We start from the raw sequence: 17915 nt of genomic DNA on the forward strand, positions 1-17915 counted from the left end.
CCCTGTAGAGTATTTTGGACTTGAGAAACTTGCAAGGATAAAATGTCAGACACAAGTATTGTTTTAACCTGTATTAAGGCTTATTTGTCTCCAATATTTTTCTGCTGTATCTGATATATATGTATGTCTTTTACAAAGATAGACCCTATGTTGTGACTTTCTTTTCCCATTAAAAAATGGATTCTATATGTGCCAATAGGATAAAATTCTCATTTTGATCTCTAGATGCAAATATATCCATAAGCCAGGATAAAACATTATCTGTCCTGATCATACAGCCAGTGTCATTCTGGGATAATGCCTGCATTTGAGAACTTCTTTAATATATTATTTTTGCTTTACTAATCAAGCCTCTTTAGAAAGTTAGCAGGCACCTTGACTTATGGTGAAGGTCTGTCTTTCGCAGAAGTACTGCTTTAAATCTTTTGCCTGCTCTGAAATATCATCGGAGCTTTCAGTGATGATGCTGGAAACAAGACTAGGGAACTGACCTCGCTTAAAAAAACCACGCCAAAACAAACAACCAAATAAAACACACACGCACACCCCCAACGTGGCCAGAAAGTTCTGTTCTAAGTGAATCAGTTCTCCAATTAAGTTCAAGGTTTGGCTGCAAAAAAGCTAAGAAAACAAGGGGTGGAAACAAAAATGAAAGAGGAGAAAACTGGTGGAAGGGAGGAACCGATTTCTTTCATGCTGGTACTATTGCTGAAAAAAATGTATATGGGACTGTTCAGGCAAGGTGGAACAAATTGTGTGAAGTAGTGCAGCATCCACCTGGGAACAGAAACTTGCTACCTGTGTTTAATATGAACTGAACAGCACAACTTGGAGTTTTTTTAAACTATTCTTAAGGTCAAGCCCATTAGAAAACTAGATAACAACTACTATTTGTGTATAACAGAATGAGAACACCTTTTAGTTATGAGGCTCTTCCAAGTTCTATCAAAAGAGAAAGTTAACTCTGGGTGACTGAGGGCCAAACCAGCATCTCTCCTGAAAAATCCTTTGCTTCCCCCTTGGGTGCCGAGGAGAGGCTTTTTGCAGCAACAGGCTTGGGGCTCAGCTGGAGCACCTGTGCAGTCATCTTAATTTTGAAAATGTATATGCTGTTAAATGACAGAGCTCACCCCCCCAAATACATTTAATTTGGAAATTTCCAAGCAGCTTATCTGCTAACAATCTTTTAATATTCTATTTATTTATTTAATATTGTTGCTGGGGCTGCTCGTATAATCAGATAAAGGTCATTAAACCAAATTTATGATTAAATAGGATAAAACTATTTATTCTCTTTACTCAGCCTATTAATGTTATAGCTTATGCTGACTAGATGTCGATATTTCAAATGAAGTTACTACATTTTTCAAATATCATAATTATATGAAAAAGCTATATTATCTCATTGTGAGGATTACTTTCCACTACCTTATCTGCCATAATGTCTGCGCATATTGGCCTTCAGATTTCCTCGTGCTGCGAACTGCAGACGTTTCTCTGTCTCCCATCTGGTATCTGCATTAACCTTCACATAGTTTTATTTTGTTGTTTCATTCCTTAAGTCACTGTTCAGGATTTAAGAGACAGTTTCATCCATTAACCAGGCTTTGTGTTTTCAGGCTGGCTTGCAAACCAAAACATCAAGTGTTTTCTCCTTTAATTGCAGCTAAACTGTTTGTACTATGAGAATGTCAGTGTAAAGCAACTGCCCTGTGATTCTGGGGTGCACTAATGGAAGAGTAATCTTTCAACGATATAGTCACTGAAATGTACTTGATTTGAGCACCTACCTCAAAGCTACAGACTCTTGCAAGCTTTCTGTTTTGGGAGAAACAGACCTTAAGCTGTGTATTCTCTGTGCCAAGCTGGAAGAGACCACCCTAAGGCACACTGCATCTTGCATCTCCTTTTATTTTCAAAGCTCTGTGGTATTTAATGGTTTTTGAAAGCAAAGTTGCTGTAGTTTGAGCTGTTAGTCTTTTGCTAACCTTTTTTTCCTCTCTTAATTTTCTGTGACCTTGCCCTCAGAGAGGTTTAATTAGAAGCTCATAATGACCACAGCCAATTTGATGGGTTTTGTGTAAAGGCAGACTGCAAAACCTCAAAGCTGAGTTCCTCAGACAGTCCCTATTGTTGCAGAGAGCTGGCCAGTTAACTCCAATTTTTAAGATGCCTGACATATCTGAACCCATCCATGTGTGGTAGAGTCCTAAGCCTAGAAGGCAAGTGATGATGTGACCAGCCTACATGCAAATGACATCCTCCTAGTGTGGATGCTGAGACAGGTCTCCTTATGACAAACTGGTGACCACACGGCAGCAGAGTAGGTCTGGCTCCAGCAGCAAACTAAAAACATGGCAGAACTTTCCCCCAGATTTTACCCAGAAAATGTATTGTTATGGTCCATTTTGAAAAGTTCCCAAGTAGTTATAAAGCAGAAGCATAAACTAGATTTTAAAGATTTATTCACATTTTTTATGCTGAAAACTTCCAATAACCCAATTTAGAGTTCTTTTTAAGAATTAGTGTTAGTTCACCTCCAGATTGTCTGCTTTCTTGACTCTTTCCCTACAAAAATTGGACAATTGTCTCTTCACTGCTGACTCCTGTCTTCACTCTCATATTCCTCCAGGTTTTTCTGTTTCCTGTTCTCTCAACAGCTGGCCTCAATTTCATCATCGAAACTTCATTTCTCTAGGCAATCAGGCAAATGAATTGTCTTCATCCATGTTTAAAACAAATTCATTCTAAATTAGTCTGTGCCCCTTCAGCGTTAATTTTCCATGACTATTATAGTCATTGAGCTTTATAGCATGAACACAAGCAAATATTAAGTTTGAAGGCTTAAATGTTTCTCAGTGAATTTTAAATTGTGGGCTACATCTTCAGCTGTGATTTGAGTCAGTAGGAGTCTTCAAAGCCAAGGGATATGGCTTACGTGGTGTGGAGAGAACAGTAGCATTATGATGCTTTCGTGCTAGTTGAAGAGCTGGCCTGTAACTAGTCAAAATAAGTTGTTTCAAATTATGAATATTCAACAACTTTTAATACAAATTACTTAAATTACTCAACTGTGAAACCAAAAATGTTCAATATATCTAAGTATCACTTCAGGGTAGTCCAAAGTCGACGTAAATAAGCTGCTTGCTAATTTGGTCTGGGATAGTTGGCTGAAAACTACTTAATATTTATTACAGTAGTTAACACTTCAAAATTCTTCAGTGCATTTCATATTTCAGTTGATTCAGAGAACAGGGAAATCACATACAGCCATAAGGTTTTAGAATATTTCTTATCTCAGTAAGATATACCTCTGACATAATAGTATTTGTATAAGGAAATGAAGATACAAATCTTGGAGAGTTCAGTCAGGACCAGCAGTGGCTTGGCTCCTCCTTTGAACTATTCTCCAAAAGAAACTAATTTAGGTGGACTAAATTACCCCTCAGAAAAGCCCCTCTATGTGCACTCAGTATAAAAGGCATATAAACCTATTAGTCCTGTATTTAAAACTCTTACTATGTTATTCTATATGCAATCACTCCGTTGAGGGTTATTCCACAGTTCTTAACATTCTCCCCTCATGGATGAGGGTACTGGTAAACATGATCAAGTTATTTAACATTTAAAGCAAGGCTCAAGTGGAAAAGCAATGTATGAGAGCATTACTTCAGTCCTATGTATGTATTTTTTGCAATCTAATACTAAATGATGCAAATATTTCATTCCACGTCTGCTGATTCAACTTGATTCAGTTTGATTTGGTGACAACAAAGTTATGTGGTGCTTGTATGAAGGTAAATTTGACTCGAGGTATGTCAGGATGAGAGGCAATGTAAATATCCAAATACAGTAATTTCCACTGAACAGACCTACTCATCATAGAACATCTCCTAAAATCCCATTTAAAACATCCTAAGAGGAACAATGTCTCCTATAAGTCAGCACATGGTAGGTGGAAAGAATCTTAGTCTGAGATCTGGAACTTCTGTCAGCAGCTGATGGTGGTCTTGGTTGCCTGGCCAGTTTGGCTGAGTCACACTAATCTGTGAATCTGTCAAAAGTGAAAGAGCACATCTCCCAGACTGCACTCATCATTCTACTTTGACACTGAACACTTCAGTTCTGCAGCTGAAATGAAAAAACAGAGAAACAAGACTTAAGCTGGGTAACCTGAGCTGTCTTGTTTTGAGTCATGCTGGAGGTTCTGAGTCAATACACTGGGCCACCTCCAAACACCCTGAAGGCTCAAGTCAGCTTCAGAGTTTCCCAGATTCCACTTGTGTAATACCCCTGCTCTGAGTTCACCCTATCTTCCTGGATCATGACCTCCAAATGAAAATTTCTACAGAGCTGCTACAGATATTCATATCAATTTTGTCCCCCCTAAAAAAAAAAAAAACAACCTTCTGAGTAAGCTTTCTCACAGATTTTGATCGGGTTATTCATATAAGGCTTAAAGTTGGGACACACTTTGGTAATACCGAATTGTGAAGGACAAAACTTTCAGTCTCAAGTTCTATTTGTTGGATATCCAGGCAAACAATGGCTTTTTGGGGAGGATGGGGGGGGACCACAAAAAAAACCCAAACAAAAAAGCCAAAACAAAAACTACACCACAAAACCACACACAAAAAACACCTGCCCACAACCCACCCTGATAAGGATGAATCCTAACTATGAACTTTGTTTTAATATGCTAAATTATAATGGCTTGATAGGATAGTTCCTTCAACCAGTGCAGCAGGTTAAGGGCACATTTTGTGATGGAAAAATGTGATTTCAAAATGTACATGCCATAACTACGAACAGGGTGGCCTTAGTCTGTCCCACAGAGAGGAAATAGCATTAGAAGTGCAATTTAATGCTCTGCTCATGGTGACAGTGAGGTTCTAGTTTTGCTAGCCCTCAGAGAAACTATAGTAGTTACAAGTACTTTCACCAATATGACTAGCTATCAATCTTTTTGTAGTTCCAAAATGTTCTTGTCCTTTGCGTTCACTAAAAAAGAAGGTAAAAAACCACACCAAACCGAATAACCTTAAAATTGCTTTATATCTTGGTTCTGGATAAAACAGTTGAAAATTGTATATAGAGCCCAAATGGTACAAAAGGGTTAAAAGCCAGCAACAAATTTTGATGGCATTAGAAACTTTTAAAGCCTTTTCCTTAAACAGACAGATTTTGGCTGCAAGAATAATCATGGAAACTTCTGTCTGTTCTGAAATCACTTAGGTGTCTCCTTTTTATTTAAAGAGAAAAATTTCCCAGCAGAAGAGAAATGATGTGGCATAGGTGATCGACTCTCTGCCCACAAATAATGAACTGTCAAAGGTAAAAGAACCACCAACCTGTCATCTCTTCATCTGAACCCTGATGCCATTACTAGCTCTCCCGAAAAGTTAATAAGTCTCAACAGAAGATCAAAGTTCAGTCCTCACAGGATGGCTGGCAAGAGCAGAGCTACAGCTGGGATGGATCTTTGCGAACAAGCTTGTAAGCTGCAATGTATCCAAAAAAGTTTAGGGAATATCAAATTCTATTCTTTGAAGAATCTATCATCTCCAACTGAAACTAGGAAGGAGTATCACCAGCCATTTGTCATTCATAACAGATTTTTTTCCTAGGGAGGACTACTGAAGTCAGTAGGTTTTTTTTCTTCTAAATACAGAGCCTTATGCATGAAACTTTCAAACACTTGTTAACTTTTCCAGCTGTAGAAACACTAGATTGCTATGGAGATAACTAGATAAATTTCAAAATTAAAAATAATTTTAAAACTGAACATCATTTCAATGTTGAAATCATCTGGAATAGACACTGAAAGTGTCAAAAGGCTCGGAGGTACTGTGAAATGCATAGAATACAAACCATGAAGTATACATCGGTCATTTATATGACTGAGTTAATTTTTGGTAAGTTTTGAAAAAGTTTAAAGTGTATGTTTCAGGGTGTTTTGGTAGACAACTACTTGAATAATTTGTAAAGATGAATTGAAAAATAATTGCATTCTTCTGGAAATTAGTTCCAACAAACGATGTGTGTATTCAAAGGACTTCTGGAGTCTATTTTAGTGATTAGGAAGTAAATTTCACCTTTTGAATATGTAAATAAGGTGATTCATTAATAGTCATCTTGCCCCTGAACACTGCAGTGTTACTTGGTTACTCTCATGTTATGCTGATATAATGCTGGCATCTTTAGTGTTACTTGATAAAATTTATATAATAAATTAGATCATGTGTGTGGAAGATGACGATAATTACTTCTCTTTATCCCAAACATCCAAAAGCTGAAAGGCATAAATATAGACATTTGTGTGATTTTTGTCAAGGTGTCCTTGAATGAGAGGATTTAAACCTCAACGCTGTCGCTTGGGCCCAAGCCAAGTCCTGTGTCCTCATTGGTCTTGAGGCTTTTCCTGTGAATGCAGCTGTCACTCGCCTTTGCAGTGTATCCTAATGGGATGAGACTTCTTTGTCCAGCCCCTGCCTAAGACTATGGATGGGTAGCCGAGGCTGCAGGAACCCCTAGCTATGTAGCACCTCTCACTTGAGCTCAACGGTTTTTCATTGCTCTGAGACCAACTCTGCAAGAAAAAAAAAAATCTCTTAATTATGAGATTTATAAAATATGTATTAAGCAAATGAGCTTGATTAAAAATATATACATACATCATATTTAATATAAATTATGTGCTAAGTGCAAGGGGATCATTGCCTGCTATTTAAGCCTTCTCTATATGCATAGGCTGCATTGTTTTAGCAATATTGATAAAGCTAAAGTGGCACATTCCCCCGTCTTCAACTATATCAGTATAAGCATATTGATGCACATACAGTTTATTTCTCTTCCCTTTGGGAAACTGGGATATTAGGATTTACCTTTCCTCAGAGATTTCAGAGAGGAGTCAATTGGACTGTGGCTGTACTAAATTGTTTGCATTTTTTGCATACTCCTGATGAAAATTGCACTGACATTTGTGCATATTCATTAGGATGGTCATGAAAATGCAATGATAATGGTGTAAAGTAGTTCTGCCTCTCAAAAAAAAAAAAAAAAAAGAACACATTTTCCTATGCTTTTGTCTATTTAGTCTTGCCCTACACGCTGTTTCTCTTCCTCTGTTTTCTGACGTATCTGTTAAGATCCTGGGCATCATGTGCTGTGATGTTGTGCTCAAGGAGGTATGTGTCATTACAGGTAGGCTGAGTACAGCCAAGGAGAATGTATCACAGCTGAGTTCTGCCTCGTTTTCCATCAGTGGTATAACTAATTTAGATGTTCCTCTTTGACTTAGCTAGTAGATTTTGAGTGCCCCATAGACACTTTAAAATTCTTTGGGACCTCTTGCACTCTAAAGCTGCTGGGAAGGGGAAAGACACTAGGAAGCATGATGTCCTAGAAAGTCATGCCTCAGTCTACATAACTGGTTCAAAAACTGCTGCTAGTCCTGGCCTTGGAAGGAGACTTTAAGTATCAAATAAATATACAAATTGGGACATATTTCCTCACAGCAGACTGAGACCGTCTAAAAGCTTGCTGAGTTTAGAATGGGCGATCCTGTTCTTGCCAATACCGTAGCACCCAATTTTGGCACTCGCTTGACTCCTCCATGAGTGCATTTAATCTGTTAAATCCTCTGGGTGGAGCGGGACTGCCCGTTTGGGCTGCAGTCACCTGCTAGACTGGTTCTGCTGCATCCTCTAGCCATGCCCTTTCCCTCTGATTGTCCTGACAACTCCCTAGGCTGTGTCCTTATCTCCCGCCAGACTTGCTTATCACGCTTTCTAGATTGGGTTTATTGTTAAACTAGAATGAGTTTAAATCAACTTTTCTTCAAAGAGCTACTCCACTGGGAGTTTTGTGGAGAAAAACAAAGGGACTGTTTCCTCTGTGTGCTGTGACCGCCTGCAGTCGCCCAGCACTTTGAAGGACTTACCAGTCTTTCTCCTTTAGAACATCTTCACCAGTAGATACGCAAATCCATGACTCCTTGCTGTGACTATTAGATTGTATTTTCATGTCTTTGATCCTATTTCTATTTTAGCTGTTCATATAGGAAAGATTTATAAAGATGCAGGGTCCTACTATCAATTTTCCTTTGCCATGGGATATTAATTATCGACTGCCCTTTAGCATTTCACAAGACTGGTCTGTTGGAGAATTTGGCCATCATATGAAACTTGCATTTTTTTGCCTTTTAATCTTTTTGTTAGTAACTGAAACTAGATTTACTGCTAAGTTAAGCACTTTCCTGAACTTCTGAAAAAGGGTTTGTTTTGACATTTGACACTTATACTAAGAAATTTTACTACGCTTGGTAATTCTTTGGTATTTTGTTCCTTCCTGCACATTTCATAGTGCTTTGCTAAAGTGACTATCAATCTTCTCGATTTGTAGATAAGGAAACTAAGACACAGACATACACAACTACTCATTTCTGAACCCTGATTAGAATTTGGATTTTCTGATGCGTTTTTTTCTCTTCAGATAACCTCCCTTAATCTACCACCTGAATTTTATTATGAGAGCATGTCCATTTATTTTATTTAAATTTGCTTATACTTACCTTACAATTCTAGAAAAGTACAAAATCTTACAGCATATGCTAATGCTCCTCAGAATTTACAGTATAGAATAAAGTGCACAAAATGACTTTATGCAAAAATGTGTATGCAGTTACAGCAGATATAGTACTTGTTGAAGATAACTGGGAATAATGAACATCTCAAAGTTAGGATGATGAATAATGTTAATGTGTTTCACTCACAGGTGGAAGTGTAACAAGCTTAACTCAGTGGCTCCAGGGAGATGGCTGTCTCTTTAAATGCAACACGGTTTTTAAACGATTCTTGAAGAAAAGTGATGCCAGGAGCAGAGGAATCACTACTTTAAAGAAAAGCATGTGGCTTCTACAGGCACTGAGTGCATTTGAAAGATGGCACATAATGGCACAGGGGAACTTCGGAGCAAAATAGTACTGACACAAAGTTCTTGCTCTCTATCAGTCTGAAGTGGAGAGAGGACCTGAATTCAACTGCACTATGCTCCTGAGGCAGCCGTGTCCTTTCAGGGCTGGGGGGAGTAAACTGGCCCTGGTTGCTGGAAGTTATTTGAAGAGATAACTGTTACTTGAGAAGGCAATACTGCACTGTGCTGGCACAGGTGAGCTGTGAGGGGGTGGGAGGAAGGGAAGAAAAGAAGCCTACACCGAACTTGGTTTCTTCTTAGTTCCTCACGGAGGGACAGCAGCAACTCCTCCCCCAAGTCTCTTGCTCTTGCTGCTCATCAAAAATCTCGTTGGTGCAGCAGGAAGCGTTTAATTGCTCCTCCTGGCGTGGGGAGACCTTGAATGTGTCCTGTACAGGAAAGAAGGGCAGCGTGACTCTGCTCTTGGAGATGATGAAGGTACTCCTTCACCATTACTGGCTCTGCCACCTCAGCAGCTAGGAGAAGCACAGCAATAATAACCTTATGGCTCTGGAGTTTTTCCTCCAGGTTTCTCCTTTAGGATATATAGAATAGGGAGCCCTTGAGAAGAAAAGAGATTTACCACAAACTTTGGAGAACTTTGGAGTGAGGTGAGTTCAGGGTGGAAACTTTCAGAGGGAAGGGAAGCTGGATAGGAAGTGAGAGAGGAAAACTAAAAGTGGGAGAATTAGTGAGGACTGTGCTGTGAAGGAGATGGATATGTTGAAAAGCAGAAGAAACAACTGGTGGGAAATAAGAATTCTGATGGCAGAAGATAAAGGTTTGAGGGACCTGATACTGTTTGAAGAGTTGGTCTGAACAGAAAGTGATAAGATGCTTACAGGAGCAAACAGGAGGAAGCTTGTTTGGGGAAGGAGCATGCCCTTGGGAATGATAAATATGAGTGAATTTACTGTAGTGATTTGCGAGAAGCAACAGGAGAGGCTGTGAAATAAAAGTAAATTTAGAAGCTGAAGGAGAAGGATACAAATGCAGGGTTTTTGGTAAAAGAGACAATAAAGACAGGTGAATTATTCTGAGAACTGTGAAAGAAGAATTTTCAGGAAGAAAAAGCAGAAACTGAACATTTCTAGGAGGAAACAATTACATTCACGTTGTACGGTGCAGTCCTCAATTGAATACCCAGTTAATCTGTCTTCAGAAAATGGCCTAATTATACAAAACTTGGCCAAATCCTATTGTAAGTTTCCAGTCTGTCAACATGTATATGCCAAGTCAAAGTCCACCTCCTCTGCTGTTCCCCGAGGACTGTGCTGAAAACACTGACTGCAACTGAACCCAGAGATGAGGAGGCAGCTGTAGAGCTGGAAGATCCTCCTTTGGAATGCTAAGTTGGAATAAGATGTGGAACCATGTTTTGCTGAAAGAAGGCTTGGGGGTAAGGAAGGTGAGATCAGCTTGAATGCTCAAGGTTGAGCAGGATGCTTGTTGCTTAATGATGATAAAGCAGAAGAGGGTGGGAGGGGGTGCCTGGTAAAGCAGCTATGGATTAAGCAGCCATGAAGTAGGGGATTAAAGGAGAAGGTCTAAAGGAAACTGAAGAATAGGGGCGGGGATTTGACTGAGACTCTGGAGAAGGTGTTGATTATCAGTTGATGAAAACAGAGAATTGATTAAGGAAGTAGAGATAATGTACTGAAAGGTCTGAGGGCCAGAGGATGGATTAGAGAATGTTTTGTGGAGAATGGGCTAATAAATGAAAAGAGTAGCTGTTACTTGGACATAGAATCATGGAATCGTTAAGGTTAGAAGAGACCCTTAAGATCATCGAGTCCAAACAGTAAGCTATCACTGCCAAGGCAACCACTAAACCGTATCCTCAAGCACCACGTCTACCCTTCTTTTGAATACCTCCAGGGATGGAGATTCCACCACCTCCCTGGGCAGCCCGTTCCAATGTTTGACAACCCTTTTGGTGAAGAAGTTTTTCCTAATACCCAACCTAAACTTCCCCTGGCACAGCTTGAGGTCATTTCCTCTTGTCCTATTGCTTGTTACTAGGGAGAAGAGTCTGACCCCCGCCTCGATACAACCTCCCTTCAGATACTTGTAGAGAGTGATAAGGTCTCCCCTCAGCCTCCTCCAGACTAAACAACCAAACCTCCCTCAGCCGCTCCTCATATAGACCCTACGTGTCCTGTGCTGGGACCTGGCAGGAAAGCAGATGATGGATTGGGGTGGGGGAAGGTGTGGAGAAAATAACTGATGCTGCGGGCAGAGAAAAGGTCGATTATTAGAGCCCAAGTGGTTCAACTGTCTAGGATGGCCCCTCCTGCTTGGACAGGCCATTATTACAGCCTACCATGGTCACGCCAAAAAAAAAAAGGTGTAAAGAAGTCCTTGCAGAGGTTTCCTTTCATTGGATTTACCATGTGGAGATGTACAGTCTAGCTCAGTATTTTCAAGTGAAGGAACCTTGTAAAACTTGTTGCGTAAGAGTCTTTCATTTCTGCCTTTCTTGTAACAAAGAAAGTTTTTGGTGCTAAAATAAGCGATGTGATGTACTGTTCTTCTAAAGCTGTTAAAAGGCTCTTAACAGCTCTATAAAATACTTGCCGCCTCCTCCTGTGCTTTCAGAAAATTTTACTCTAATATTTATTTCACTGGCTTACACAGAATTTCCTCCCCTTTAAAACATAGGTTGTTAATTATTTCTGGGTTGTCACGATCAACTCCCCTCCAGCTACTAAAATATACTTGCATTGTAGTTTTATTATTACTTGCAAAATATTGGAAAAAATAATTTTACTAGGCAGCTAAATTTGAAATAAATATTGACTCAGCTATGCAAATGGATCTTTTATGTTAATTTCCTGCAAATATTCAAATGGTGTAGTTTTACAAGAAAAAGCACTCATAAAAACAAGTCTTTATGAATATTCACTGAAGGTGAATTTTGGATTGTACGCTTGAGCCTAATCTTTGGAAGTCATGCTGTGTGGGTTAGCCTACCTAGGTCACTTCACACAGTAGCAAAAACAGTAGCACACGACTAGTCAACACTGCACAAATACAAGCTAATATTGGTATAAGATGTCTGCAGAACATGATACAAATGGAAGCTTTGAAGATACCGCAAAATTATTCTGTTTTTCAGAACTCTTTATGAATAGAAGACAAGGCAAAATTGATGAACAAATTAGTTGTCAAGACTTTGCTCACCACTAATTAAAATATTATTTAAAAATAATTGTGAAGGTGGAGAACATCCCTGGTGTTTTGGGGAAAAAAAAATGGATTACCTGAAATTCTACCTCAATAGTTCCAGGAAATATGATTCTAAGGAATTATTTTAAGTTGGTATTGTGCTGTATAAAACACACGCACAATTGCACACACTTTGTGCAGACTAATTTTGTATCATTGGAGTTTTGATTGTGTGTATTGCTGTATTCCTTGTCTCCCTTCACCCTTTTTTTTTCTCCTACCAGATTATCATCGTTGCAAAGTCGAGAACACTGAAGCGAAATGGTGGTAATAAGTTTGCCCTGTATGCAAACTTAATTAGTCCCTGTGGTTTTACCATCTCCAACAAGATGCTCCACTGACCTCCACTGAGCATGTGCATATTGGTATTTTGAGGGGGCTTACAACTTCAATAGTGAAAGGTGACTTCTCATATCAAATCCCAGCTTCAGAGCATATAAACTTGAGATATGTGGTCTTCAGAATTATCCAGTCAAGGCACAGAATGCTGTATAGCAAACTAGGCTTTACGTTTTCTTTTCTTTCCTGCGCCAACCTCCTAGAGCAGTCAGTGGGTCCTGAGGCTCTGCTCACCATGGGTTAAGAAAACAGCTGGTATGGAAAGCTTTTTTGGGATTATGATACCTGCTATGGATAAGGTGCTGAATTATTAGGATCAGGCTCCCAGTTATGTCACAACTTTCTGACACAGGTCAGATTCTCCGATGGCATCTGGCACCCCAGTGGCTACTGAAAGCTTTCTTATCTGATGAGATGAAGAGTTGTTCAAGCTAACAAACTAAGCTAAAAGCTTGAAGCGTTCAAATTAGGTCATTTTCCCTGCACTGCAGTTCTAATTCTGTTAAATGGGCATAATGAATTCTTCATGAGAATTCACTGCATAATGCTAGCACACACTTTTTCGCCTGGTAGGATTCCCTGTTCTCATATATGTATATTAAAGAGCCTTCAAAACATTCCTGTGAAGAGGATCCGTAATTCCTGCAAAATGACTCTCAGATTTTTCGTTTGTGGTACAGTTTATTTTGCATGCTTGCTCCTGCCTGCAAAGGCCTTTGGATGCTTTCTCATATGTTTAACCTCCTGCATGTAGCTTATTCATTTTACTCCTGATGAACAATGGTGATCCTTGACAAAAACATGGTGATCCTTGACCTGGGTAATTGTGCTGTTGGCCTGCAATGTGGTTTTGCAAGGTTTGTACTATTGTCTTGTGTATTTGGATATGTAAAGGGAAAAATCGTGTTCTCTGCTGGGCTGGTTATCTTTGGGGATAGAGAGTGTAACATGAGTCAGGGCAGTTCTCCCAAACTGAGCACTGACTGTGAAAAATGCTATGGTGTACTTGAGGTGGTGGGGCTGTCAAGTGTTTGCAGAATATAACAGAAAGTGCATTTCGTGATGAATGTTCTCTGAATTTCCATTCAGATACCTGTTAGACCTGCAAGGATTCTTGGAGAAGGCCTTGCTGGTTGCTAGAAAGAGGTGGGACAGATCAAAACCTGATTTATATATTTCGAGAATGCCAAGAAATACGAGTCTCACAGCCTGGTATCTTTGGTCACTTGGTAATCTCCCATTTTTGTCAGGTGCGTGCTCCATGACTCATAGCTGTTCCCATCTTTTTTGATGTCCTGAGAATGGTAGCTAATGTCTGTGATTTTATTACTGCATTGTTTTCTGTCTGTTCTTTCCATCATGTTCTAAAAGACCTGGTTTCTTCCTGATGTGCAAACGGTATCACTGTTGTATTATTGATGGCACTTCTATAGTTAGCCTATGGTCTAGCTATATTAATCTAGAAATGCTTTATGTGCTGAGGTGTTGCACCATCCCTCAAACCAATGTTTTACCCCATCCCTTCTGTGGTAAACAAAGTCCTGTATATTTGAATACTTCTGGGAAGGTAATTCTGACAACAGAGCTACAATGTTTAATGACTACCAGAACATGAAAACACTGCAAAGTGACTGATAACACTTAGCAGGAATTGCTGTTTATCTTTTATGACCTTAGGAAAAAGATCCGTATTAAAGCAGAGATGTTCCAGGAACAGTCGAGGAGCTTGTTTGATGTGGGATGAAGGGCTTGTTAAAATGCATTGAGAGTTATGACAGAGGATGATTTCTTAGCAATTGTATATGTTGCCAAAGAATTTTGTCCCTATGTAGCTAGTAGGAGTCCAAACATGCTAAGGTGACAAGTTACTGGAGGCTATTTCAACAAAATTGTCAGGAAAGATACCAGCCAGGTTGCAGCTAATGCAACTTCCATAATAAAGATAAAATTTATAGATGCTTTATACATCCTCAGGGGAGGTATTAATTGGCGCTTCTCTGTCCAGAAATACATATAAACAACCTATTGTAGCTCATGCTCAGCTCACTGATGACAACTTCTCAGCTCGTTTGTTTGCTTTGCATAGCTGTACCAAAGAAATGAGGTGGTTGTCAAAAACATCTGAAGGTCCTGACAATGCTGCTGCTTTCCACTTTTTTTTTTTTTCTGTGGAAAGCGTACCTATGGCACTTATCTGCTCGTTTTTGCTCTTCTGTTGGTCCTCTGATTTCAAAGTCCCACCCTGGTTTCAGCGTGTAAAAGAAATTCACAGATTGGTAGGGGTTGGAAGGGACCTCTCAAGATCATCTTGTCCAATCCCCCTGCTTGAGCAGGGACACCTAGAGCAGGGGGCACAGGAACTTGTCCAGGTGGGGTTTGAATGGGGTTTGAATGGTGGGGGTTGAATGTCTCCAGGGAAGGAGACTCCACAGCCTCCCTGGGCAGCCGGTTCCACTGTTCTGTCACCCTCACAGTAAAGAAGTTTTTTTTTCATATTGAGGTGGAACTTCCCAACTTGTGCCCATTGCCCCTTGTCCTTTTGTTGGGCACCACTGAAAAGACCCTAGTCCCATCATCCTGACACCCACCCTTTGCATATTTATAGGTATTGATGAAATCCCCCTCTGAGTCTTCTCTTCTCCAGGCTGAACAAACCCAGGTCTCTCAGTCTTTCCTCATGAGGGAGATGCTCTGGTCCCCTGATTAGCTTGGTAGCTCTCTGCCGGACATATTCAGGCTGCTCCGTGTCTGTCTTGAACTGGGGGGCCCAGAACTGAATTAATCCCCTTTCTCTACCCAGTGGACGTCGGACCCTAAAACTTGAGAAAATCGTCCCTGAGACAACTAACGTGCTGCTTCCAAAACTTTACAAGGCAGACCTTGCCAAACGCACCTCTCAGATGGCCTCACGCCCCCCACAAAAGACGGCCTAACCCCCTGCCGAGGCCGAGCCACGGAGGGCCGCCCCGGGAGCCGGGGACTGAGAAGAGCCTCCTGGCTCCTTCTGAGGCGACGGGCGGCTGCCCGGCGCCGCGTGGAACATTTCACACCGCCCGCCCGAGCTGCTGCGAAATGGCTTCCCGCGGGCCGCCCTCCTGACCCCGGGAGAAGGGCGGGAGGAGGAAGGTCGGAGCCCTGCGCGCCGGTGAGCCGCCCGCTGCTGCTGCCGCTTTAACACCCGGCGGGCGGGGGCCGGGCGGCGGGGGCGGGGCGGAGGCCGCGGCGTTGCCGGGCGACGGCGGGTGGCGTTGCCGCGGGGAGCCGCCGGGCGCCGCGCTGCGCTCCTCGCTCCGCTCCTCTCCTCCTCTCCCAAGGCGGAGTAAATAACGGGAAATCAACTTCTTTATCGGCTGCCATCGCGCGGTTCGCCGCCTGCCCTTACCCAGCCTGGCGGTGAGCCCCGGCGCGGGCGTTCGCTGTTAGAAAGGTCCACACGGGACAGATGGGGAAGGTGGTTTTAATCAGCTTTGCCGAGCGCTGAAAGGAGCAGCGTGAGGTGGGCGGCGGGGTAAGGCACGAAACGGGCCGTCAACTTGAGGGAAGGATAGACACATCGGTGGGGGCCGAGGCCGCCGATCCCGCTGGCCAGCACCCAGGAGCGGGGGCAGGGGGGTGTCCCTCGGCATACCCTGAAATAGCGCGGTGGGATCGGTGCCGAGCAGCTCCTGGGTAGTGGTGTAACGCCCAGGTAAGCACCTGGGGGACTGTAAACGTGAGGTTCAACGAACTAGCTTGAAACCCCCAGGAAGGACGTTCGGACGCTGAAGTTGCGCGCCCTGGTTTGCTACCTTGTTCTGGACTCGTTACCTTAAAACATCAAGCTGAGCGTCGGCCTCGCGTGACGCAACGGATCTGGGATAAATTCCGCTCTGCTGTGAGCGTGTGTGGGCTCTGGTCGGCCTAGTCCTGTTGCCCTTAGACCCCTTGGCTGTGGCCAGCGAAGGTGCAGGTGAAACTGGTGGTTCCTGCTGGCAGAAATTTGGAAGGAGAATCCCCACTGGGGCATTGGCCGTCTTGGTACAAAAGGGCACCTTCTTCCCATGGACTCTGTTTTCTGTGGCTTGCAGATACTGGCTGTCACCCACGTGTGTTTTGCTGGCCAGAAGACATAGATGTCCCCTGCAACTTGAGTCCTTGCATGGGTGTTTTGAAGATGAAGTGCTACATACACTCTTAAAGTGTACCGTCTGAGGATATTGCTACTGACATGGACATCATTATTTATTTACAGATGCTTTAATCAGGAGGAGCTTTTTTGTAAACATGAATTGCTGGGCTCTTTCCTTGAGGTGTCGTTTCTTGTTTCATGCTATTGAAACATTAATCTTAACTTATTACTACTCCTTTGTGCTGGTCAGCTCTCAGGGACATTTCCCTAGGCTTGAAAATGTGGGAGCTTTCAAGAATGTATCAATCGTGCCAACTCAAGCCACTTGTGGGCTGCCAGACCGAAGTACTTTCTGTCATAGTTCAGTAGCTGTTGAAAGTATTATGTCCTGCACCCAGAGGTTTTGTATTCAGGAATGTCCGTACAGGTCGTCGCCTTCTTCCTACAAACTGCTTCTCTCAGAAGGCCTTGGTACCTGTGTCACGGAGGACAAAAGGGATTTCCGTCCTGGGTCCTTCAGCAATGCTTCTAGTTTTATTTTTCATAATCGCAAGGATTGCTTCTCCACTGCCCGCTCTCCAAGGCTTGCAGCTTCATTTACATTAACTGTATGGTTGAAACCTGAGCAAGAAGGTGTAATGTAAGTAGTATTGAAGGTGTTTACTTTCCTGGTGCTCTTAAAAAAATTGGTTGTTGTAGTCACGGTCGTTATTAGCAAGCTATTTAAAATTTTAAAAAGGTACAGCGAAGGAACTGTGACGTTTTAAAGCCGTATTTAGGTTGGGGTCTTCGTAAATGTCAAGACAAGTAGGTCGGGTTTCAGTGGTGTTGACTCAGATGGTAGTTCAATTGCTTTCAGTGGGAAAGCTGTAATGTACGTGTCTATTCTTAAAAATCTAAATTTGTATTTCTCATTCATGTTCCTTCTTCTAAAAGCTGCTAGAGAAACATGTCGGGTTTGTGCTGTTGCTGCTTTCATGATGGGAGAGCAATGATCTAAAATTTTAGGAATCCCCCAACACAAGTTTACTTCTTAAAAATGAACAAGGAAATGCCCCAGATCTTCCAAAATGAATGTTTCAGAGCTGTAGAAGAGAGGTCATAGTTTTTTGTGGAAGATCTGGGCAATGTTGATTGAATGGATGGTTTCACTAGGTGTTCATGAAATACACATGGCTAAGCATGCTCCCTCTCTTATTGGCCTACATGTCACGTTTTTAGCACATATTGCTGTCAAAAGTGTGACTTCAGCTTGGCTGGGCCTTAC

The 17915-nt window shown here is 41.7% G+C and overlaps 1 protein-coding gene across 1 annotated transcript in view; it reads left to right on the top strand.

Annotated features, from left to right (window-relative positions):
* The first annotated feature begins 16803 nt into the window (after nucleotides 1–16803).
* USH2A (usherin) overlaps nucleotides 16804–17915 on the top strand; it is a 391200-nt gene continuing 390088 nt past the window's right edge. The window contains exon 1 of the mRNA XM_075088896.1: nucleotides 16804–17288. Coding sequence (XP_074944997.1) covers nucleotides 16804–17288 — 485 coding nt within the window. The remainder of the gene's footprint in view (nucleotides 17289–17915) is intronic.

The sequence above is a fragment of the Phalacrocorax aristotelis genome, chromosome 3 (genome assembly GCF_949628215.1).
Source record: "Phalacrocorax aristotelis chromosome 3, bGulAri2.1, whole genome shotgun sequence".
NCBI lineage: Eukaryota > Metazoa > Chordata > Aves > Suliformes > Phalacrocoracidae > Phalacrocorax > Phalacrocorax aristotelis.